General features: G+C 42.1%; 2 protein-coding genes across 4 annotated transcripts; one reads left to right on the top strand and one right to left on the bottom strand.

Annotated features, from left to right (window-relative positions):
- Nucleotides 1-1,836: 1,836 nt before the first annotated feature.
- Nucleotides 1,837-5,077, bottom strand: barx1 (BARX homeobox 1). Its single transcript, XM_070959479.1, has 4 exons — nt 4,642-5,077; nt 3,147-3,438; nt 2,763-2,847; nt 1,837-2,285 (listed from the first exon to the last, which is right to left on the bottom strand). Exons 1-4 carry the CDS (start codon nt 4,841-4,843, stop codon nt 2,118-2,120), a joined length of 747 nt encoding a protein of 248 aa, XP_070815580.1. The 5' UTR covers nt 4,844-5,077; the 3' UTR covers nt 1,837-2,117.
- A 4,327-nt stretch (nt 5,078-9,404) lies between these two features.
- On the top strand, nt 9,405-24,718 carry ptpdc1a (protein tyrosine phosphatase domain containing 1a). 3 transcript variants are annotated; one of them, XM_070959590.1, is made up of 10 exons: nt 9,405-9,614; nt 13,601-13,696; nt 16,133-16,304; nt 16,660-16,740; nt 16,965-17,083; nt 19,356-19,493; nt 19,574-20,694; nt 22,503-22,688; nt 23,144-23,254; nt 23,338-24,718. In XM_070959590.1, exons 2-10 carry the CDS (start codon nt 13,609-13,611, stop codon nt 23,449-23,451), a joined length of 2,130 nt encoding a protein of 709 aa, XP_070815691.1. In that variant the 5' UTR covers nt 9,405-9,614; nt 13,601-13,608; the 3' UTR covers nt 23,452-24,718. The 3 variants fall into 3 exon arrangements, with proteins under 3 accessions (XP_070815691.1, XP_070815692.1, XP_070815690.1); XM_070959591.1 differs by lacking the exon at nt 9,405-9,614 and adding an exon at nt 10,367-10,682 and having other exon boundaries at nt 23,338-24,711; XM_070959589.1 differs by lacking the exons at nt 9,405-9,614; nt 13,601-13,696 and adding an exon at nt 15,669-15,993.
- Nucleotides 24,719-24,955: the final 237 nt, after the last annotated feature.

Below are 24,955 nucleotides of genomic sequence, written 5' to 3'. Positions count from 1 at the left end.
CACGCTGAGGACTTTATCCTACTTAATGATATTGTTTAAATAACTAGGCCTGTAATGTGCCTGTAGTGGGTTTGTACTGAGCTTATTTAAATTGTATTATCTGCGCCTACACTGACTTATGTTGTCTAGACAGTACTTTAGAAGGATGAGTCCTACAGTGGCTTATAATGCTATCAAAATCCCAGGGAAAAAATAAAGCAGACTATAATATAGAAATATTACCATGACATGCTTAAAAAGACAACACAGTCTGAAATACTCATTTTAAATAACTTTCCGTACGGCAGACGCATTTGAGTCCCTGTTAAGTTTAAAAACTAAGCCAGAAACCAAATTCTCCAATAACCAATATTACACAAGCCAGTGAGAGAGTGTGGCTGCTCTATATTTCAGCAGAGTGTCTTTAATGAGTCAAACGTCATCATGTTAAAATGATTGAACGGCGTCTATTAAAGCTCACTTGTTGTCTGTTGGACATTCAGGCCGGAGACTGCAGTATCAGCGCTCTGTGCTGCACACACACACACACACACACACACACACACACACACACACACACACACACACACACACACACACACACACACACACACACACGGAACTCACTATCTGCATTAAAAGGATGGAGTTCGACATTTTCCCTCATTTAAGGACACATAGGTTGGTTAAAATGGACTGCAAAGAGTAGCCACGTACGCAAATCGCTTCATTTTAATTTCAGCTTTCATTGAAAAGAGAGCCCTCTTCCATATGTCCCTGCTTTTTTTCACTGAGCCTGAACGCTTCAGCGCCGTCGTTTCTCATGTCTCCATCGATATCCCTGAAAAACTCCGCGTCTGAACGGAAAGCCGCTTCAAAAGACAGCCTGCAGGCTTGAACAGGCTGCCAGTATCCAGCAGATGCCTGGAGAAATGTTCTAGCCATTGCTCAGAGAAATACCAATTCTGTGCGATACAAGATCAGAAAATCAAACGATAAAATAAAGGAGGGGGTTTCATGTCACTGCTGAGGGACGAACGCATCCCAGCAGGAATATACTGTAACACAGCGATCTGTCCTGCAAGCAAACACGACTCCAGTTTATACAATCAGAACATGTGTTCTAAATATATGAAAAAGCGAAGCTGTGAACATAATACCATTTAGGCTCCGCCGTAATAACACATACTCACTTACATTAAAATACTTGGCAGCTTTGGCTCTTCTAAAAGTTTGGATTCAATAAATCTCGCATTGCCACACCTCAGGTAAATATTCAGCATGTTGCACAAAATGAAACCTTTTTTTTTTTTTTTTTTTTTTTTAGAATCATAGAAAAGAAATTAAGAGAAAAATCCTTTTCTCCGTGTTTCATCACTTGCATCATGACTTGCTTTGTTTCAGGCAGTGTAATGAACAGTAGTACCGACACACGTGTGGGTGCACATCCTAACAAGAACCGCATGTCTCTGCCAAATCACCCGCCGATAACATTCAATCAGGATATCCCAAAGTTATGTTTGATTGCTGGCCTACATCACTTCATACAGCGAGACACGTCAGGACCCTCAAAGACATGGTCTTGAGATGGTATGTAACCATATTAGGCCCAGAGCCATGAGAGCAAGATGTGACTGATAAGCCGCCATCATCTTCATCATCATCATCATTATCATCATCATCATCAGCAGCAGCAGCAGCAGCAGCAGCATGTACATAGCGTATTTAAACCTTATCATGAGCCCATGCTTTTATAATAAACAGAAAACAGTATTAGTGAAAATATATTTAATAATTAAACATAGCATAGGTACACAAAGGAACGCAGAACAGTCGAGTGAGTGGATCCATAGAATATAAATGGTGGACCTACTGCAAAGGTTTGAGTTCCCTCCTCAACAGCGGTCAGTTCACCATGAGGGAGTGCATGGTGGGGCTACGACAACAGCTGTTGGAGGATGTTGGCTTGTACAGTTCAGGTTTCTGCGCGCTCCGCGAGTCTATGGAGGATGCACAACATGATCCAGCTTCCGAAGCATCAGCACTTCCTCTCCGCGCCGTTTTGGAGCGTGGCCCCATCCAAAAGATCCGCACAGAGCTGCTGCGGACAGTCATGTATATGTGCGGGCCGCGCGGGGTCATTCCTCCTGAGTGCTGTCTAAGTGGGAGCTCGAACCTTCGGACGGGGGGTTGGCGTCAGTGGCGGATCTTTCTTGTTCGGAGAGCTGCTCGCTGCTGGGGATGGAGTTCTTCTTTGGTCGGCCTTTTGGTTTCGTCGGTGACTCCAGGCCTCCTCCCTGCAACACCTGCAGGGTGAACATGAGCAGAGGTTTGAACAAAATGAAGGGTGACCGACCTCTGCTCAGAGACGACCCATCACACCACCACAGACAAAACCAGGCATCTTATTTACGCAGTTCTTGTGTCTAAATACTCAACCAAATTCACATTATATAAACCGTTTCTTATAAGTCTAAAAAAAGGTGGGCTATTCCTGCAAATAGCTAGTGAACGGAGTAACACGGGCCTTTAGTCTGGATTCTTCATCTAATTTGGTCTTTGTGCATGCAGCATGCAGGCAGCTAATCCATCCCACCATCATCTGTTCAAATAATACAAAGCAAAAATATTTGCTGTCCTTTCTTCTTATTGTTTATATTGTTGCTGTCGGCCTAACCTTGTATAAAATAACAACTACCACATCATCATCATCATCATCATCATCATCATCATCATCATCATCATCATCAGAGTTCTCTTAATCAGCCACCAAGCTTACTTACAATTTTCTTCCATTTCATCCTTCTGTTCTGGTACCATGTTTTCACTTGCAGCTGACTGAGACCCAAAGACTCAGCGAGATCTATTCTGTGAGGAACAGCATGAAGAAAATCAAACATTTTAATATACAGTTCAGGATTTATTTAATTTTTTAAAGTGTCTTTTTTTTTTTGTTTTTTAGTGTGCGCAAATGATTAAAGATTGTCAGCTGCTTCGAATAATTCAGTGCAATAAATTATAACATTCAAGTCAGTTAAGTATTAATTCATAGGGGACTATAATTTCTAGGTGACTTTCAGTCAATATTGAAAAAATACGCAGATTTAAATAAAATGCAGCCTTTATTTTCTGGTCGAAATGCCTGATAAACAGACTCCAAACTCCACCTGTCAGGCGTTGACAGATACTTCTGCTTCTCGAAGCGTTTCTCCAGGCCCATCAGCTGCAGCTCGGTGAACACGGTGCGGCTTCGGCGGCCCTTCTTGGTCTTGCTGCCTCCGTCGGCTCCGTGCTCCAGCTTCCCGCGGAGGTGCAGGTCCAGCGGCAAGTGGTGAGACGCCGCGCCGATCTGCATGCCCGGAGCCGCGGACAGCAGCGGGGAGCCGAGCGGAGAGCCCAGCGAGCAGGACAGGGGGGATATGGGGAACTTGAGGAGGCTCGTCTGGTCGGCTTTTAGCACTAAGGGGACAGAGGACACACACACACACACACACACACACACACACACACACACACACACACACACACACGGAGGTTTTAGAGAGGTGTTTTTAGTTCACATAGGAACACGAGAGCAGCGGGGATCAACAGTACATGAGCTCCCAGCCAATGTTTGATCCCAGGTGTGATTATAGGATATGCACCAATACTGGCTCCTCAGGTCAGAGTTCAGGAGTCTGTTGGATGCACAATTTCACAACTGCAGCTGACAGAATGAACATGCAGTTAGGCTCCACATGATACCAAACAACAACAACAACAACAACAACAACAACAACAACAACAACAACAACAACAACAACAACAACGGGACCGCCTAGACCGAGTAAGATGTTGGTATTGTAATGTCATTATTCTAATTATGTTTTGTATTTGTATGTATTTCTGTTTGCGTCTTTAATTCAAATAGGGCTGGTAATGTGAGTCATTAAACAAATCAAAACATGTGATGTGCAGTACCGGGCCCTACTCACACAGACTGGAATATATTAAAAATAGGCTCATCTTCAGGTAAACAAGTGAAATTACAGTTGATAATCAGAAAAACTATTTGAGCGGGTGCTCTGGTCATTAACAAGCGCGCAATATCACAGTTTGAAGGTTTAAACGCGCTTTGGACACATAAAGCATTACAATGGAATAGAGATTGTTTCTGCTCTGGGATGAGAGTAAATACTGTAACTTCGCTAAATCATATGGGATTTTTTCTTTTTATCCGAGGAGCGCTGGGCCTGCACTGCTGAGCCTGAAGGGAGGCCAAATTTTACACACGCAAATTAAAAACGTACAAATATTACATTGGCATATTTTTAACATGTTTTTCTTAACACTTATTAAAACACATCGACTACTACTGCACAGTTGAATTGAATCTATAGCTATTTCACATTAGGAGACATTTACTCCTAATGTCACTTATATCCACTTTTACTGAATTACTGCGCATCATTAGATTCTAAAAAACAACCCTGCGTCTGAAGGGACGGGATCCAAGTACGCACTCACTGTGATGTTTGCGATGAAATATAATCCTAAATTCATATCTATGTTGCCATTAATAATAACAGTCCTCTATATTATTATCTTTTATCTTTCTACAGTTTTTCCAGCACGAGACCACTGACATCCACCCGAGCGTCTTTTTACATCAGCCTCTCTTACCCAGTTGGTTCGGGAAAGGCCGGGCGGACAGGAGAGCATGTACCCCGAATTTAAGGAGCTCTCCGGCCGGAGCCGACACTTTGTGCTCTGGGTGATCAGTCAGGATCTCCTCTATCATGAAACTCCTGTAGCGATGAGTTCTGTGGTCGGGATGAACTTCCGGAGGATAGTAATGCGACCCCATGTCCAAAGGATGCTGCATAATCTGGCCGTGCGGTCACCTGAACAAACACCAAGCGCGTACCCCGATTATCACTCCTTAGTGGCCCAAGACAGCTGTCATATTCCCTCTGCAGTGCGTCTATAGTCCGGAGATCAAGAGATCAAAGTTATCCTCAGGTTCTGGATCACACAAATTATCAAACGCAGGTAGCCGACTTCTCTGCGCGCCTGTGCGTCCTCTGCGGGCTTTACGCGTTACTCCTGCCCAGGTTGACTTCTTTTTGGAGAGAAAATCTGGAAGCGAGAGCGAACCTTCAACCAAAAACTCCCGAGCTCGGCCGAGTTCATGCCCACCGTGAGTGTGTGTGTGAGTGTGTATGTGTCTGTGTGTGAACCACAGAGGTATGAGCTATTTGTCAGCAGCTGAGCGCGTCACCTTGGCAGTGAGTTGAGGAATAAGCTTTGGGTTTTATGAGTCTCGTCGTAGCTCCACCTCTTCACAGGGTTTGTCTGCTCGGTGCCTTCATGGAGTCAAAGTAACATGCAAAGCCGCACATGTTGTGCATGGATTTATATGCAAAAGGGAGGAAAATAAGGATCTGAAAGGACGGACATTTTAAATATCCTGCAGGTGACGTTGGGAGCCAGACGATGATGATGATGTGAAGCCGTTAATGCAACAAATGAAGTTCTGGTTAACAGGAAAGTTGCAATTATAACATGATACATAGATCTGTGCAAATAGGTTTTCATGCTTGTGTGAAGATTTGATTCTATCAGGACATTAAATGCTTAATGCACGCATTAGCTAAGTTGTATTTGCATATTGAAGCCAGTAATTTCACAGGAATTTACATTAAGCGGACATATGATCAAGAAATCAAACTAGCAGTTTTTATTGTGCTGTTTTGCCGGATTATACAAGACTAAATGATGGTGTGATGAGGTAATTATTGCCTAAATGTTGTATGACGCAACGTCAAACCTCAACTGACGGTGTCGGTGCGCTGCAGTCTGTCAGTCCCAGTGAAGCCACCGAGGCAGCTCAAAGGGAAATATTTCATTCTAGAGGTCAAAAAACCCACGCCAGTGCACCTCTGAGATTTTTTTCTCCTTTGACTATTTGGCTCAAAATTGCTTAATATCTCCCACAGCATATTTTTAGCATGTCTCAGGGCTGCTTTGAGAGAAGGTCTGGCCCTCTAAAATCAACTCTGGAGCGGAATACCTCAGAGAACATTTGAATGCATCACGGATGGTGGTCTATTTCGATTCTTTACTTTTTCAGTTTTGCGTGATTATTTTCTTTAAAATATGTTACAGTGTACAGCAGACTGTATGGGAGCAGGAACTGCTGTGACACCGCTTCGGCCATAGCATACATGGTTTTGTATGCTATGTAAATGAATGAATACTCGAAAGAACGTGTAGGCCATTGGGCCAGGAGGTGTAACATGAAGTCAGGTTTCTGAGGAGAGCAAAAACAAATTAGAAGTTTAAATCCAATTATTCACTTTTCATATCGAAATGAGATGTCCTTAGTGCTATATTTGCAAATGATAAATTATCATTCCTGTGAATCATTATCAATGAGGCGTATTCTGTGGAACACACTGGAAAAGGTCTGTCTGTTCATTTGCAGCCTTGAAGATGTTCTTTCCATCTCACATGCAGCCTGCCAAGGCAACCAAACACTCTGGAGCAAGTAGTGAGGTACAATTATGGATTTACTCAAGCTGCTCAACATGATGCCCCACAAGTGTGTGGTCATCAGCAGCTGAATGAACATTGTTGGAATATATCTTCCTCTGGTGGTCACTTGCAAGATTGCAAGGGGAGATCCCTGCCAGAGGATGGTCGGTACCATGTCTATATAAATGAATGTATTCCCAAATGACAACAGCACCATATCAGGTTTCACAGAATAAAGCTATTACCTTTTTTATTGGAACAAACAGGCCTCTCTGTCAGTGCTTTCCCTCTCACCATACTGGGAGCCCCAGAGGTGACTGCCTGCCACTTCAACTGCTTCTTTCATTTAGGCCATAACCCTTGTGATCTACCGCCTGGAGCCAATGCCAGCACTGCATCTAAATACTTCTGCACTCTACAGTATGAACAGCAGACTGTGTACATTTTATCAGAACCACTAGCTTCATTGCTGAAATATAGTAACATTCCCGATATCTTTGACATTACTGTTCAAAAGTGTGGGAATGTCTGCCTCTAAAGCTTGATTTGATAGAGGACTTTCAATGGTCTTCCATTCCAAGGTTGTAGAAAGTCCTCTTTATGTATATATGTTATTTTGTATGAAGGGTTTGCAAAATAGTAATGTTTTGGACATGGAGAACAAAACACTGTACTATGGTTCCAGATTGAAAGTGCAGAAAGAGACAGAAGAGGCAGAAAGAACCTCTGAGCAACAGTTTAATAAGAATATAAGAAATCACCAGTCTTTAGTAAAATAAACTGGAAGCTTAGAGCATGAAAATCTGTTCAGATTTCAATCGTTTCCTGTTTCAATTGAGTGCGCACTAATGCCTAGAAAAAGCTGGACTTAACAGGCGTGTTGCTTCAGCAGAGCTATTCTTAAAACTTCAGCACAGAAATAGAAGGTTAGTCTTGGGTTAGCACTATTGGAATTGGATAACTGCACATCAACTGAACATAATGGACTGACGATTCACAGTTTAAACATAATCAGTCTAACCACTGAGCAGACTGCAGAAGGCCCAAAGAAAGACGGGCTCCCACAATGTTTAGAGCCCAGTTGCATCATAGTGGTTCTATAATGATCAGGTTAACTTGTGCTTTTCTGGACAGGAAAACAAATTCAAATTGAATCGTAATGGTTACAACACTATTGTTCTGTCATGCATCACTTTGAGGAAAACAACTAAATGGAAATTTGAATCGTTTATTCTTCTTTAAGGGCAAAAACTATTTCAACTGTAAATAATACATTTGGTTTGTGATTTAGACTGTTTGTACCTATGTTTAAATAACCATTAGTGAGGGAAAGAAGAAAAACACCAAAATAATGGGTGATCCCAAACTTTTGAATGGTTGTGTACATTAAACACATTTTACAGAAGCTTACTCAATTTGGTTGTATATATATTTTTGTTTATTTGTATAATGTTATGTGTTTAGCATTTTTTGTTACCTCTGTATCGTTTGCCTGCTTACAGTGTAGCAATGGGAGTGTAATAAACTGTAACTAATTGAAGCACAGGAGCTCATTGTTGTCATTGGAACAGCATAGCATGTGTGATAATATCATCTGAACTCAAAGCATCTTTCTCCTAAAACTTTTAACCACATCTCACAGTCTTTATCAACAAACTAACTTCCATGCCAGTGTTGCATTAACAAGAAACAATCTAATCCAAATGCTATATGTCAATATTTAACTACATAAAAGACACCAAAAAATCCAATTCAAGTACACTTATGGATACGATTATGGATGATCATGCTGTAATTGTACACTGAGCTCAAAAGTAGCCATAATATCTGTTTGTCATCAGACTTTATATACTATATTTGCACTGCAGCCTATGTTTTGCACCAAGAAAGAATTTATTTAACAACTGATGTTACTGGGAACAGTCTTTTCTCATTCTGACATCGATAGTTCAAGGTTTTAAAGTGTTTTGTAGGCAGAAATGTTCAGATGGTTGGTGGATGGATGGATGGATGGATGGATGGATGGATGGATGGATGGATGGATGGATGGATGATAATATGCAGTTATTGATATTGTTCAGATATTGCAGAAATGCATTCATCAATCAAATATTAGCAGTTTTTAATGTTATATTTTCTGCCCTTCTGAGATTCTGGTTCAACATCACCATCTACATAAACAGCCACTAGGCTGCACCAGAGGACTTCAGAGGAAGAGAGAGCAGACCCCTTTCTCTCTCTCTGGGATCTTTATTGTGTCTGTTAGTGGTTCAGCCTTAAAGATCGGTGAAAAAATAATCTCTAAAAGTCATTTATGGAGGAATTCAACCATACCTATGAACACGTACAAACACAAGGCAAGGAAACTGTGCTGCACCTTCACGTGGTAACAGAGGCCTATTCCATGTGTCAGGATGGCAATGGACAATTGTACATGAGAGCAAAGAACCAGTGGCATTAAACTGCCATTGAGCAAAAAAGAGAAAGAGATAAGGTTTTTATAAACTGCAATTTTATAGATGCAGTCCGTGAAAGAATCTTTAATCACCACAATATTTTCAAAGTATGGATTACTGGCATTTTAAATGACACTACTATTACTACTGCTAATACTACAAACGAGTGCAAAAGAAAATATACATGTAAAAACTGTCAAAACAAAAATGAAGAATTGCTACAGAGCTGTGTGCCAGAAAATAGTGTGAATATATGAATACAGATTTTCACCATCAGAGACCAGAGAAAATCTTGTCTTCAGTGTCCTGTGGGGGGAAAAAAAATGAAAAAAAGTACCATAATTCATACAAAAAACTAGCAGCAGGCGTATTATTCGACACATTGTTAAAATGAATGCACCCACACTATCACTATACGATGATTCATGCCCTGCCTGTGCGCTGTGTGCGATCACGTGACGCAATTGTACCATTCTACATGACAACATGTCAGGTTGCTAAGTTAGCTAGTAAGCTAGCTGTACTTAGTTGACCAAATGATGTGGCTAGAGGAAAATCCCGGTTTACTGCGTGCCAGCGATGAAACAGCTATGGCTTTAGAGCGATGAATTGACTGTGTCAGATTTTGTACAGACAGCCCCGGACTCAGACGACAGGGAAACGGTAAGTTAGGCCTTTCCTAGCCACCATGCTAGCTTCAGCTAATACAGTGCAGTAAGCTAATTAGCTAGCGTTAAGTCTTCAGCTTGCAGCATCAGCACCAGACACACCACGTCAGGGCTAATGTTACGGACACAAGAAGTTCACTTGGCGTTGGTCTGTCCTCGTCAAAAGAAACCTTGTGATTTTCAAACTCGGCAGTAAAACTAAAGCAGTGTCAGTAAGCTTTAAACTAATTTACTTGTGACTTAAGCGTTACGTGAGTTTAATAAGAGAGCTGGCGTTAGTGCACCAAGTAAGACAGACAGCTGCTTTTCAGCTGTTCAAGTGTCCACACGTTGCTTTGTATCTGCTGGCACGCGGTGAGAGATATCTACTCCACTGTAGACACCGCCACATCTTCAGGAGACATCACTGACACTCACATAAGGGAGTGATTATGAACACACCTTAGATTAAAAATCCTTTGGTTTGCCAGGCGATGGAGTCTCATCTGTGCATCATTACCTTCCTTTGCACTGAGTAGAATCCACAACTGAAACAGTTTCACTCACAACTTTGCACTATTTTGCAGACATTTTGCAGAAAAGTCCTGTACACACATGATTAAGCTACCAGCCCTGACTTGACCATTTAACGGACATAAAGATGTGGTTTTAGAGGAAACGTTTTAACAAAACATTCTTGGATATTTATTTTTTTTTTTAAGGACACAGCTCTGATTCTGATATTTACTGCTCTCATGAAGCCTGCTCAAGAGTTTTATTTCATTTTGAATTTTCTGGTCTCATCAGACCCTTTCCCCTCAGCTGGTTGCTGCTTGTGTGAGGTCTGATGCTATCAGCTGGTGCTGGGAGCTGTGAGGCCTAGTCCACATGTACTCGGGTATTTCTTAAAAAAAAAAAGAGAAGATTTTTTTCTATGCTTTTTGGCCCTTTGTAAACCTGCAAACTCTGTTTCAGGTCACTTGAAAACAGACATTTCAGAAAAGTACCTCAAGGGTGAAGAATTTCTGATTTCCAGCGGCCTGTAGACAGGGGAAACTGTGACGATGTCACCATACTTGGACTAGTAAGATTTCAAAGTGTTTTTTCCATTCACCCATTCCAAGCATCAACCAGTCACACACACTTACGCCGATGGCACAGCATGGGAATCAATTTGGGGTCAGCATCTTGCCCAAGGATACTTTGACAGGTAGCCTGCTGAGGGCAGGGATCGACTCTCTGACCTTCTGATAGGTGGATCACTGTTCTACCTCTCGAGCCACAGGAGGTACTCTGTATCTCGTGGTCCAGGCTTGGAGGAGGATTTTGTTAATAACACTGACAGGCAGCAATGCTGCAGCGCTGTGAAGGCTCTGTGTTCTGCTGGCTTGCCTGTGGTCTCATCAGGATCCCTGGCTCAGACACATTGTCATAGATTAAACGTGGTGTAAGGAGCACTGTCTCGTTGGCCATATTTCTTTATTAGCACACTGAGTGGAAATGACTCTCACATCCCACACTCATTAGCAGCATCTCTGAAAGATATGTCAGCCTTCACACCACCTCTCATGCCCACCAACACACCGGCTTCCCAGTGGAATGAGCTTATGGAGCCACCAAAAAAGTGTTTTGGTTAGTTAGTAAGTGATTGAGTGAAGAGATTTATTTGCGGTCTATGTTAGCTCAGTTTCATATCAGTATTAATATTTGATGCACACACGTCACCTTTGTCATGAAGAACACCTTCTCATTCACCAGCTCATTATCAAGAGCTTCCTATAAACAATGCCAAGTGGTGTCGGGCTCCATCAGGACAGTCTGCTGAACTGATTGGATATCCTGCTTTCCGGCTGTAATGTTGGAGACACTTCAGCCAGTGTCATACTAGGTTTTGGTGCCATATTAGTTTGTGACAAGACGTGTGGATTACAGTGTAAAAGAAGTCCAAAAACAGCTGTGGATGGAAACAGGCTCTAACTTTACAGCATCAATTATTCATAGATGACAGGAGCTTTACTCTTAACCAGGAGTGGCACTGTGACCTAAGTGTGACCTGTTTTTGAAGTTGCAGTTTGTCATCTTTTTATAGAGAAATAATGATAAACAGATAAAACACTAGCAAAGCTATAATAGAATAAAGTGTATTTTTCAGACATTGGCCCTTAAATAATGAAAACCATTGTTCTTGTATTAAATATTTTCTATATGCAAAAATACTTATGTACAGGTGGTTTGATTGACCTTGAAATTCTTCATTTTTAATATAAATTAGTAAAATGTTCAGTTTCAAAATCAGTCAGAAATGTTATTGTGGTAGTTATTCAAATATGTATTTTGTTGAACAAATTTTTTTTTCCCCAGAAGACTATTTGACGTTACAGTATGAAGGTGTGAATAATGTGTTTCATTGAGCAGCTTCACTTTTGGATCCTGGTGTTGTGAATGCTGGCTCACTGTCACTCTGTCTTATCTTACTGGGACCCTTGAGTAGGACAGAAACATGGTTCATGTCACTCGTAAACCTCTGTACTGACAAATACCTCTTTAAAATGAGATTTGTAGACAGTTTCTGCACATCATATTTTGCGTTGCATAAATATAAGAATTTCTTGTTGAAGAAAATAAAAATAATGTGTTCAAATAACTAACTACTAGTGCTGTCAAAAATATTGCGTTATTAACGCGTTAACACAAATCAATTTTAACGGCGTCATTTTTTTAGCGCGAGATTAACGCTCTTTGTGACCTAGTGAACTTGTAGTTTTTTATAAGCTGTGGCCACTGCTAGTAACGTTACAAAAACTACAGGATCCGGTTGTAAACCGGAAACAAAACAATAGGCACGCCCCACGCATGTGTTTGGTCTGCTCGCTAGCTGTGAAAGAATAGGCTACCAGTTTGTGTGGATGTCTTGAAACTTTAGAAAGGAAAGTTTAAGCCATGGTAAATTCAAGGGACATTTAGAATAGATAAAAATGTGCGATTAAGTTGTGATTAATCACGAGTTAACTATGACATTCACAAGATTAATCGTGATTAAATATTTTAAGCGATTGACAGCACTACGAACTACACATAGTAACATTACCAAAAACATTGGCAAAGTGAGTGCACTGCTCTAAAGAATACATCATATAAGAGGGGAAAATCAGTTAACAAGTGAAACTTTACCTTATATGACTCCTTGCTCTTTGATTAAACATTCTAATTGACTTTATCAAAGAGGAAGGAAAAAGCAAAGGTCAATGAATCATTAGCCCATCAAAAAGTCAGCATGTGAAGTACAAGGACCTCGCTCAATTGTTAATGGAACACAGTGATGCAGGGAGCTGAAAAGGTGCAGAGTTTCACTCCAGCAACTCCAGTTAGCACAAGAGAGGAGGCACATTAGAGCTTTGGGTGTAACGTGAGAAACGGTTGGTTCCCTGAGTTAAACTGACACTCGGGGATGTCTGTGTGTGACAACGCGGATATCAAGATACATAAATCAGATGTGCAAGTCAAGAAGTATTGCTCTGAGGCTGCACAATAGCAGGTGGATACGTTCACTTGAATAATTGATGTGTGACATCAGACTGATAAAATAGGAGGATTGCGCCTAAATTCTCATATGCAGTTTAACGTATTTGATGAAGTTGCAGCAGAGTGTGATGATGCCATGGCACTCATCTTGAAGCCTGTCTGTTTGGCCTGCTCAGGCACTGCTGAAGTCAGTGCGGTTTGTAACTCAGCACGTTGGATCTTGGGTTTGTGGTTGTAGCTGTTGTCCCCAGGCCACACCCACCCTCTCCCAGAGGTGCCGTGGTCAGACTGACACACGAGCTGCCGGCATGGTGGCTCAGTTTGCACATTTGCCTCACTCCCCTGGGTTATCTTGCCAGGCAACGCCGCTCACGCTCCTCATATCTCATTTGTGTGTGCGCCTTGTGACTGTTAAAGCTTCTGCTTGTAAGCTGTTTTTTCATCTGCCTTTGACACACAATGTTTATTCACACCTTTCAGCCCCTGCCATGGCAGCTGGTGTCAGCATACTGAGTGACTTGTCTTACTCCATGAGCGGAGCTCGCAGTGGAGAGATCAGCGCAGAGATGGAGACAGGTAGGCGACACGAACACAATGCAAGAAAAACTGCCACATTTATTTCTCTTCATTTAGACTGCAGATTTAAAATTATTTTGACTGGGTCAAGCTTTATATATCATGTTGAAATTAGGAATTTGCAGTCAGTCCGACAAAACTTTTGGTTAGGCTCATAGGCTGGCAGTTTGCAGGCCAGCTTTAGCATCAAGACAAAACTTTCAGGTTAAACAGACATAAGTGATTTATTTGTGATGAGTAGTTATTTATATAGCTGTATGGTAGGTTTACTACGAATCTGAGTGCAAAGTCCACAACATGGATAAAGTGTATTTCAGAGGTCAGCAGGTCTGCTATCTGACAAGGATTGTTGCCAAAGTATGTGAAGAGAGCTAACATCTATCCACTCCACTTCCATCATTAAAACATGAACACCATTATGTTTTTAGTATTGATGCTGGCGGTTATTTGTGTTTTGTGCATGAGACATCTGTCATCATGGATGTGGCCAATAGTATGGCCAGGGAACAGTCATGTCTCTTCAAAAGACATAAATGTTTCAGTGTTGGCTAACCTGATTGGTATTTACGAGTGTATTTTTTTTGCATTTCTTTGTATCTTTTCAGTAATGAATGTGTTTACGACACAATCTGAGTTGGAGATCTTCATAGTCAGAATTCGCCCATATCACTGCCATCAGGGAAAGGTTAAGATAGGTTTGGTGTGGATCTCTGACAGTCTGTCTTCTCTGGAGCCAGTTTCCTGGGTTGATGTTTAAAGTTAATTATGTAACTAAATAAAGAGCATCTGATCATCATCACTGCCTGTTAACTACACAGCAGCCTAAAAAAAAAAATGTAACAGTAGGAGTATAAGTGAGTCAACTGATTCTGACCTAAAATGAATGAATAGGTGTGTCAGACCCTGTTACATGATGAAAGTGTTATTTGTGGAAAATGTTTTAATCGTAATTGCAGAAGAAAAGTAGTGTTCCTTTGGTTCTGATTGTAACACTGAATATTAAGTCAGGTCAATGAAAACCTGCTCACACGAAGAAAAGAGGAGAACTGGTGAATTTGGTTAATGTTCAGTGTGCTTTATTTTGTGGCCAAATCGTTCGATGTCATGCTCTCTGCTGCTGCTGCCCTCCCTTATCTTTGCCGTTTGTCAGTCCGCCTGCTGCTCTCACACACTGACAGCCTCGAGGCAGCAGTATCATCTCACCTTTTGGCTTCAGTTTGATGGAGGACTAGCTGCTCAATTGTTGAGAGGGCTTCAAGCACAATGTCTGTATATTACAATATTACAGTTACATAGTCCAGTCTTAAAACAATGGATACATCTTCTTCCATTGTTACAGCTCTTCTGGAATTAATATTCAGGTATACAAAATGTGTTTATTTATGTAATTACTATTGACAGTAGTTGCAGACAATACAAGTGAAATAAATTTGCTCCAAGTGCATCAAACAATCCAGTTCCTTTGTATTATTTTGGCCTGTGATAACTTTCAATCATATGTTGTTATAATGATTGTTAGCATTTTCTACAATAAAATATGAATTTATCAAATGTAAAAACAATGAAAAAGTTTTTTTTATTTGATGAAAATAATGGGACAAACTTTGAAAAAGATGTAATGTTAACACAATTCATTGTGTTATTTAGTCAAATGTCTCATCCAAAAGCTGTCCAAAGCAGAAAAGGTGTGTTCGTGTGTTCGCTGTGTGTTAACCAGATGTACGGCCTTGTAAGCAAGCGAGTACACCATTTTCCTCTTTCATTTATAAGCCGCCTCCCTCAGATCTGTGTGTGTGTGTGTGTGTGTGTGTGTGTGTGTGTGTGTGTGTGTGTGTGTGTGTGTGAGTACTTTGTGTGTGCAACATTCACCTCCATCTACCTCCCACTGACGACTTTGGAGATGGTTGCCATGGTGACACTTCAAATGCTGCTGATGAACTAATAGGTTGCATTTGCCTCTCTTTGCCAACGGGTGATTGTTGAGTGATGATTCACTGTGGGCACAGAGCTGTTGAACCAGCAGTCCTTGTTAGTACAGTGATGCTCACAGTGCAGGCAGCAGCTCAGCCCGCGCTGTAAGATGCCACTACACCGAGGACGGCACTCCATAGCCGGGGAGGTGACGGGCGCCGTGAAGAGGCACAACCGCAGGCACTCGGCCTCGGACATCCTGCTGAAGGTCCTGCAGCGCAGACGCAGCTCTGCCCTGGAGATCCTCTCCACCTCCTCCCACAGAGTCATGGTGGCTGTCAGCATGAACCAGCCTCAGCCTCCCACTGAACGCAAGACCAGGAGATGTAATCATGCTTAAGAAATAACTAGTGTTTTGCATTTTGGAGTTTGATAATGAGCTCAGCTGCAAGGAAAGCCTGCACTAAGCCCTGAAGAGTATTGTCATATTGTTCTTGTGCTTCTTTTTTTGTTTTTTCCCTGCAGCCAATGCCAGGGTCCCAACAGCAAAGTACACGAAGATGGGGGAGACCCTGAGGCATGTCATCCCTGGTCACATGCAGTGCTCCATGGCCTGTGGAGGGAAAGCCTGTAAATATGAGAACCCCTCTCGCTGGAGTGATGAGGAGCAAGCCGTTAGAGGACTCTACTCGTCCTGGTATGTTAGTCAGTCTTACTGCCTTTTATGCAGCCATCAGTGTTAGTGCTGTGCTCAGTCAGCACGGGTCACTGACGTCCATATTAGTCGTTACACAAAAAGTCAATACTTTTGTCCTGGTTTTTGCTTTGCACTGTGATCTGATTTTCAAATAGCATCACTGAACAAGTGAGATCTTTTTGTTTCACTGTGTGTGTGTTTGGGTCTTTGGATATCTTTTTTTCAGGCCCCTTTGTATCTTGAGCTCTTTAAAGTTGTGTTTAACCGTGCTAAACAGTCCTAATTCAACATTTATTTTCTATGATTTTGCTGTATCTATCATCTCCCCCTAACTTGTCATATTTTTCATGTACAGGATTACTGACAACTTGCTAGCTATGGCAAGGCCTTCTACTGAAATCATAGAGAAATATAATCTAATTGAACAGTTCCAAAGGTACAGTAGTCTCCTTCTTTCACACCTCATTTGAATTTAAATGTCTGATTTATTTGATTCTTTATTAACACTGAGATTAACAGCGAAATAGTGATTGATTGGTGAATGTTTGCGCCTCATGCAGTGCTGTCACATGCTGTCACTGTGCTGTGATCTGTGTGTTGCGTTGACTTGTTGTGGTGTACTGTGTGGATTACTCTGACATGGAGCTGTTGTGTGCTCAGGTGTGGTTTGAAGACGGTCATCAACCTGCAGCGGCCAGGCGAACATGCCAGCTGTGGCAACGCGCTGGAGCAGGAGAGCGGTTTCACTTATCGACCGGAAACCTTCATGGAGGCAGGCAGTGAGTCTCTATATCCACCCTCACCAGCACATGCTGGAAACCTCCTAACACAAGCCAATCAAATATGTAGTTGTAGATACGTAATGGGAGGAAAAAACTAAATCCTGAATATAATCCATGAAATACACATTAGATGATGGATGTATGTGTTCTGAAAAGGATGGTGATGTGAAGGATTTAATGTAATCATAGGGCTGTGCTCACATTATTTTCTATTGGACAAGAAGCTTATGCATTTATTGGGCTGGGGAAAAAAGCCCACACCCACACAAATCACTTGATTGAACTGTGAGCAACCTGATAAAAGATCAAGTAAAGGCTCGTACATGCCTGGTCTTTTTAATTGTATGAGTTGAAATCAAAGGCTCAAGTGGCAAGAATGGCTAAGTTTAACATAGAGGACGGAGCCTGAGAGTTTCCACAGGATGCTTATTGAGGTACTTACTGTGTTCCTGTATGTCTTTTGGAGAGACTGATGCATTTCCATCTTTCCAACATCCATCTGGAATGTGTCTTTGATGAAACCTTCACACTGAGCTGTTATGAGACGTGGTAGCTGTCTGATCCGTCCACCACTCATGAAGTAAAAATGGGATCAACATAGTCAATGTTGTAAATTACATTTTAAAAGTCGTAATGAATCAACATCGTCAGTTTTTTCCTTGTGTTGATTAAAGAGGCCCAGAATAATGCTACAAAAGCTTCAGTCATTCTCCTTATGTAATATTAAATTACATCCAGACAGTGACACAATGATATGACCCAAATATCAAGCTCATGTTACAGCAAAAATAGATGACCTTGTCCAATCATGTCCTGTAGGTGACGTACATGGAAAAGCTACTTCTTTGTCCAAACTCTATACAGTCATTTCTTTCTTGTCTTGCATACATAATGACAGCAAAGCCCTGTTTAAGATACCACTGGCCCTTTTCAAACCATTGTTGTATGAAGTTTTGTTTCAGCCTCTGATGACACTGTGACCTCTGTGTTTACATTATACATTGCTCTCTGATTGGATGCACCTGGTGATGTTTCCTACCATGACACTTATATTAGTGAGAGCCTTAGACGTAGCAATCACTGCTCAGAATGTGGTGAGCACTTAATACAGATTGTAAACTACATCGTAGATGAATTTATGAATCAGTGCTGCAACCAATCCCTGATGAAGAGAAGAGCTCTTTCCACATTTGTAGTACGAGATGTAGATGACTGAATGACTAGAAAGTAAGATAAGATAAGATGTTATTAATCCCCTGTAGGGGAAATTAGGGTGTTACAGGCAGCAGCGATAGTATCAAGAATATAAAAGGAGACATAGAAAGGAATAAAATACAAAAAAAAAGAAAGAAATGGAAGAGAAGTCGTCTCTTTGGAGCACATTAAGTCATTAAGTCTGTGTCTGTTCAGATGTAGAGCAGATACAGATGATGTAATACACAGAATGAGTAGCAGTTACTACTTGAGAGACTGAGGTAGATTTAACGTTCTCCTGGAGCCACTGTTTGTGTTTTGCCTACATCCGGAATGTGATATGGTGCCTAGTAACCAAGTATTCACAGAGGGATTCGGCACGTGTTATGACTTTGGATGTTGGCAATCTTGATTTCTCTTCCTAACAAGCTCTCCTGAGATCTTTTCCCATGTCACCTCATCAAAGCATCAGCTGCATTTTGAATAGTGCTACGTTTCATTTGACACTCAGTATGAAGCCTCCAGGACAAACACCGGCTTGTTATCTTGCTGAAGGTCTTCATGCACAGTCCTTCACTCTCCAGTTTAGACATGTACCCCTTTATATACACGTGATAACAATTTAGCATGTCAGTCTTATGTCTCCTGTCACAGGAGACATGTACATGTACATGTTACGAGGACAATCTGACACAGAGTGCAGTGAATGCTGTCGGATTAATATAAGGTAAAACATGCTAATAGAGAGATAAAATTCCACTGTCTAAAATCACTGCAATATTTTTATTACATATCATTATTCTTAGTTACAAAGAAAATACGATCTGTTCCATAAACCAGGAAATAAAGTGAAAGAGCCTATTTGATGATGTTGACTACATTCTTATCATATAGGTTAATTTTTTCAAGCTGTTTTTCACCTGACGCTGGGTAAGAACAGATTCATAAATTCCCTCATACAACCACAGTAAAGATGCTGAAAAGTTGAGTGTAATAAACATTAAAGCAGTGATGTGGCATGTGTGAAAAAAGTTGTAGAAAATCTCTGAATTCTTCTGGCTTTTGTACATTTCAGTTTATTACTACAACTTTGGGTGGAAGGATTATGGAGTGGCATCTCTGACAACAATCCTTGACATGGTGAAAGTCATGTCCTTTGCTGTCCAAGAGGGGAAGCTAGCTGTCCACTGCCATGCCGGTCTTGGAAGAACAGGTTTGTAACAGCAGCAGATTGGAAGTGTTTAAATGCTAATTTCTGCTTGTAAAATATCATTCTTGTATTTCAACATGCAGGTGTGTTGTTGGCTTGTTACTTGGTTTTCACATCCCGGATGAACGCTGACCAAGCCATCCTGTTTGTGCGAGCCAAGAGACCCAACTCCATCCAGACCAGAGGCCAGCTCCTGTGTGTCAGGGAGTTCGCTCAGTTCCTGGTTCCTCTGCGAAGCGTCTTCTCCTGTGCAGAACCCAAAGCGAGTGCTGTCACCTTGTCCCAGTACCTCACCCGGCAGCGCCACCTGCTGCACGGCTATGAGGCTCGACAGATGAAGAATGTGCCAAAGATCGTCCAGCTGGTGTGCAGGCTCCTCGTCGACATTGCAGCTAACAGACAGGTGGTGATCGAGGAGGAGTGGCTAGAGATCCCCGACCTCACTGCAGAGGTGGAGAAGACCGTGTCCCAGCAGGCTCTTCAGCAGCTCGGGAAAGAGATGAGAGGGAAAGGGATTCCTGTTCCACCTTGTTCATCTCATCCTCTCAGCCCTGCTGCTCTGCAGTCCAGGCCTCTTCATGATCAACCTCTCGCCAGTGATAATGAGCTTGACCCCCTGTGGAGGCAGCAGAATGCAGAAAGCCCTCTTAGATCCTCCCTGTTCAACAACAGGAGGCTCAGTTGCAGTGATTCTGCCCTTCACAAACTTGGACCACGGCAGCACCATTCAGGAAATCTGAAGAGCAACAAACCAATCAGCTGGGGGATCAGACATTCCCTGTCTCACAGCAGCCTTACAGCCTGTCTCCCTCCCACATTTTATGACCTCTCTCCTCAGGACATTATCAGCAGCATTCAGGACCCCAGTACAGAAGCACAGCAGGACATGGGATCCACCTTTTTAAAAAAGAGGCTACACAGGGGCCATCAGAGTTGGTCTTTAGATCTGTCTGAGCAGGGAGGAAAATTCCACTGTCATGCCACACTGCCAGCCTTATCAACCAAGAGCAAACTGGAAACCAGTAAGGAGCAGCCGGATGTGGATGTGTCAGTGGGTGGAGCAGACAGAGGGGACGTCGAAGAGGTTCCTTTCATCGCTCTCCAGTCTGAGTTCTCCCCAGAGAACAGATGCCTGATGGTGGCCAAAGCTCTGGCCATGGACCTGACAGACAGGGATCTCGCCTCCAAGGTGTCACTGTGGCAGGTAGAGTGCTCCAAAAGATACTCTTAGATATAGTAACGTGTCGCAGTACAAAACCTGTCTGTCTCTGCTATTATTCGGGACACAGGTCTGGACTAGTATCATGCCTATCTGCATTCTTAAGACATGGCCATTATAATGTGGTCATGTACCTGGAGTCTCAGCTAGTTGCCTGGCAACCTCGCTTTGATGACATGTCTTCAGGAAGTCACTGCGGTCCATCACAAAATAGTTCAAAACATAATCTGTAAATCTCCAATGCATTAGATTTATGCTTCTGTTTTTGTACAGATTAAACACAGTGCGTACAATATGTGAAGTAGTGAGCTTTGGGAGTGATGGCAAGAGGAAAACTTGACCTTTGGACAGGCCGTCTGTGTTCCTGTGTCCAGTCTTTATGCTAAGCTAAGATAACCAGTTGGTGGTTCTTGCTTCATGTCATATAACGGAGTGCTTTTCATCTTATCTAGCTCTCTGAAAGAAAGCAAATAATCTTATTTCCCAAAATTGTGAACTGTTCCTTTAATGTCAATAAATCATCACTACATAACTGTTGAGATATTGAGGAGGCTGCCGGCGTCTGCATGTCATCTTACTTGGTGTGCCGCCACATCAGATGTCATGTCATGCCTCTTCAGGGACTTTTTAAGAGACAGCTGTGGTCCAGCCGTCCCAGCCTTGTCAGGGCAATGTCTCAGGAATGCCTAGAAAGAATTTCTTCAAATTTGACACAAATGTTCACTTGGACTCCTGGATGAACTGATTACATTTGGTGGTCAAAGGTCACTGTGACCTCACAGAACACATTTTTGGCCATAACTCAAGAATTCATGTTGATTATGACAAAATTTCACACAAATGTCTCACAGGATAAAATGATGAAGTAATGACATTTTCTATTCAAAAGGTCAAAGGTCACCTTCACTGTGACATCATGAGATTCTGCAGAAACACTTTCCAGTTCATTATTCAACACCATACCTCAGGAACAGAGGGGGAGACTGTGACCATGTTTCACTTTTGGTCAGATACTGAGTTGGTGACACTAATCTTGGGTGTTCACCTTCAAACTGTGCTGAGAGTTTAGATCTTCTGTGCTGTTGGGTTGAAGATGTGTGTGAAGCACCCAAGTTTGACAGTTTGTAGCTTCTTTGCAGCAGCATCCATACTTGAAGCATTGCAGTCCACCACAAGCTGATTGGTTCTGCTGATACTGAGCTTCAGGTGATTGTTGTTGCACCATGTGATGAAGCTGTCTATCAGTCCTCTGTACTCCTCTGGAAAATGAGTCTCTACGTGAAGACAGCATGTTTCTCACTGGAAATGATTCACTGGAATCATAAATGTCAATATACTGATAAGTTCCACTTCTCCAAAAAAGTACAACAGGATGTTTGAGAAATGTGGTGTTAGGAGACACTAATACTGATAGCATGAGATACAGAAGAGCTCTAATCATCATCTCCATTATACTTCTGATAATAATGGTGAAAATGTAACATCCAGTGCTGCACACGCCCCCTTTCACACCTCAAGATGTAATTCCTGGAAATCAGCATCCTGTTGTGCTGGATTTAAGCCTTCAGTGTGACTGGCACAGCAGAGTTCACACTGTACCACATAAATGCAGAGCTACTGTTTACTGGTGAACTCTCATTTAAGGATTTTGAAAGTCCCAACCATCAACACACACCCTTAATTGACTGCTGTGAACTGCATACCAGACAGGCCGCTAACATTTTTAGTCCCTGCTTTAAACCTGCATGTTTTGCCTCGCACCCCTTCACTGTGCTCATTGTTGTGATGTGCAGACAGAGCTGAACTCCAGAGAAGGAGCGTGGGAGAGGCTGTGCATGGAGAGAGATCCTCTGGTCCTGTCCAGTCTCATGTGGTCGTGGCTGGAGCAGCTGAAGGATCCAGTCATCAGCAGTGAGGACATAAAAGGCCTCAGTGAGAAGAATGTAAACCCACAGAGCGCCCTCGACTCACTGGAAAAGGTAGGTGGGTTAAATATCTTCCACAGCATCAGTGTCTGAAGCAAACAATGACAACAGACACTCTACACACAGCTCAGTTTCAGACAGCTGCTCAGCTCAGTGTTCAGTAACACTCTAAACCTGATTATGGTACAGATTTTGTCCTTTTATCCTGGTTGTTCTCAGAATATATGTCTTGGGCAGCCTCCACTGACAGCCTGTTCTGGAGAGATACACTTCCATTTCTGCAGATTTCTACTGTTTCAGATGTCTGTTTCAACTTCAGTCTGCATGCAACGTATTATTATTCTAGTATCTGATTTAGCATTTCATATCATTTAGTTTGTCACTGGACTGCCTTTCGTCCATATGATTTATGTGATACTGGCATTGCCTTTGAAAGAACTCTGAAAATGTAAGTGTGAGACGTGTTGTCATGTTAACTGATCGTCCGTCCCTCTCCTTCGCACTGGCAGGGCCACAGACTCACTTTGCTGTGCATCCTCGACTGTGCTGCTCATCTCCTGCCAGTGCCTGAAGAAGTGGAGACTTGTTTTCTCAACCAAACAATAAAAGTGTTTACTAAGGTGAGTATTACCATTAGGTGCATGTTGAATATGTTAAGATGTGTGTTTTGCATTCATGAAGTGGTGTCCTCTGTTCTCTCCAGATTGACCCTGCCTCAGGGAAGACTGACTCTTTGTACACGACCCTGAAAGAAATCCTGACTCCCATTCTTCATGAGCTGTGTGACAAAGCTGTGGAGGAGGATGAAGACTCCTGATCCAGCCTCGACAAGAGCAGCCTGACGCAGGGGAGGTTCAGAAATGGGGTTCCGCTCTCAATTTTGGGCATTACTGCTGAGATCTGCCAATCTTTAGTCTTGAAGATATTTGGAGACCGTGTCATTTGAAGGTTTAGCATTTCATTTTTCTCAAAAGCTCTTAATAGACTCTAAGCACTGCCATTCTCTGTGTTAATGTGCCACTGTGCTCAGTTTGAACTCATTTATTTTGTCATCTGTTTTACTGTAATGGTTGTGAGGGACTAGATGTTGCTCTTATGTGTTAGTTGGTAGGAAAATGACTGAGAGACGTTCTCATGGTGTTAATGGAATGTTATTTTAATCTATAACTCGGCTGTCAAAGCTGTTTTTTTTTTGGTGGGGGGGTCTTATTTAAACCAAAATATGTTTTTACACTGTGCAGATGCTACAATGTGTCTTATTTATTCAGATCTTATTTGAAATGCAGCAGTTGGTTTAATAACTATAACCTGATGATGAATTGAAAGGTTGCTTTGTTCATGTAGAATGTAAGGTGTTTGCAAACTGTGGCTATTGTTATGGCAATGCAAATTCAACAGGCCACAGTGCTTTTGCTTTTCCAATCAATATTATGTCCTTAATACTGCGCTGCGTGCACCAAAAACCTCTCACTGTACTGTTCTGTTGTACATGCATGTGTAAAACATCAATCTGCCTCCACTGTTGCATTTCACAAAATGTTTTCTGCCTCAACTCAAATGGCCTCAGTCAGGACTCTGTGTCATGCTGCTGTGTGTGTGTGTGTGTGTGTGTGTGTGTGTGTGTGTGTGTGTGTGTGTGTGTGTGTGTGTGTGTGTGTGTCTGTAGCCGTTGAGATGAGTCAGTGGCCTCTCTCCTCATACATGTCTCGTTTATGGATGTAATGCACAGTAGATCTGCAGACGCACTGAATGTGGAACACTGATGGTAATAACGATGTGAAGGATGTGAGACATTGTACTGTGTTGAATTTTCAACAAGCACTATTTTTTTCATTGTTACAATGGGCTACTTCTTACAGAATTAAACACGACTTACTGCAAGCTGTGTGAACAGTGTGAGTCTGTTCATGGATGGATCTTACCAGCAGTTCAACATCCACCTGAAAAAGGAAAGGAAAGTGTGCCTCCTGGTGTTGTCTAAGTGTTATAACATCAAACTCATTTCATGCCAAAAAGGTATTCATCATTGGATGTCAAACGTGTGCTGTTTTACAAATAAATGTCATCTTCAGACCTTAACTCCTAACACTGTATTTGCACATTATTATGCCTGATACATTGGTGGCACGGTGGCTCTGTGGTAACACTGCCACCCCGGTTCGAATCCCGCTGTGGGCGCTGGTGGCGTGTCCTCCACCATGCCTTCAGTGCGTGTGTGGAGAAGTTTGCATGTTCTCCCCGTGCTCACCCGGGGTATCCTCCGTAAAAAAATACACCCACTGTAAACACGCAAGAAGATCACCACCTGACCAATGGTGACA

The sequence above is a fragment of the Chaetodon trifascialis genome, chromosome 3 (assembly GCF_039877785.1).
Source record: "Chaetodon trifascialis isolate fChaTrf1 chromosome 3, fChaTrf1.hap1, whole genome shotgun sequence".
In the NCBI taxonomy this organism is placed as follows: domain Eukaryota; kingdom Metazoa; phylum Chordata; class Actinopteri; order Chaetodontiformes; family Chaetodontidae; genus Chaetodon; species Chaetodon trifascialis.
This window is presented reverse-complemented; position numbering and strand designations above follow the sequence as displayed.

Bases quoted from the DNA above. Each gene is read 5' to 3' on its own strand.
- barx1 (XM_070959479.1), bottom strand. From the start codon at position 4,843: ATGCAGCATCCTTTGGACATGGGGTCGCATTACTATCCTCCGGAAGTT. The intron at 3,439-4,641 runs GTAAGAGAGGCT...CTGTCCCCTTAG, and splicing joins GCCTTTCCCGAACCAACTGG to TGCTAAAAGCCGACCAGACG. The intron at 2,848-3,146 runs GTGGAGTTTGGA...TGTTCCTCACAG, and splicing joins TATCTGTCAACGCCTGACAG to AATAGATCTCGCTGAGTCTT.
- ptpdc1a (XM_070959589.1), top strand. From the start codon at position 15,777: ATGCCACTACACCGAGGACGGCACTCCATAGCCGGGGAGGTGACGGGC. The intron at 16,741-16,964 runs GTACAGTAGTCT...TTGTGTGCTCAG, and splicing joins CTAATTGAACAGTTCCAAAG to GTGTGGTTTGAAGACGGTCA. The intron at 22,689-23,143 runs GTAGGTGGGTTA...TCGCACTGGCAG, and splicing joins CCCTCGACTCACTGGAAAAG to GGCCACAGACTCACTTTGCT.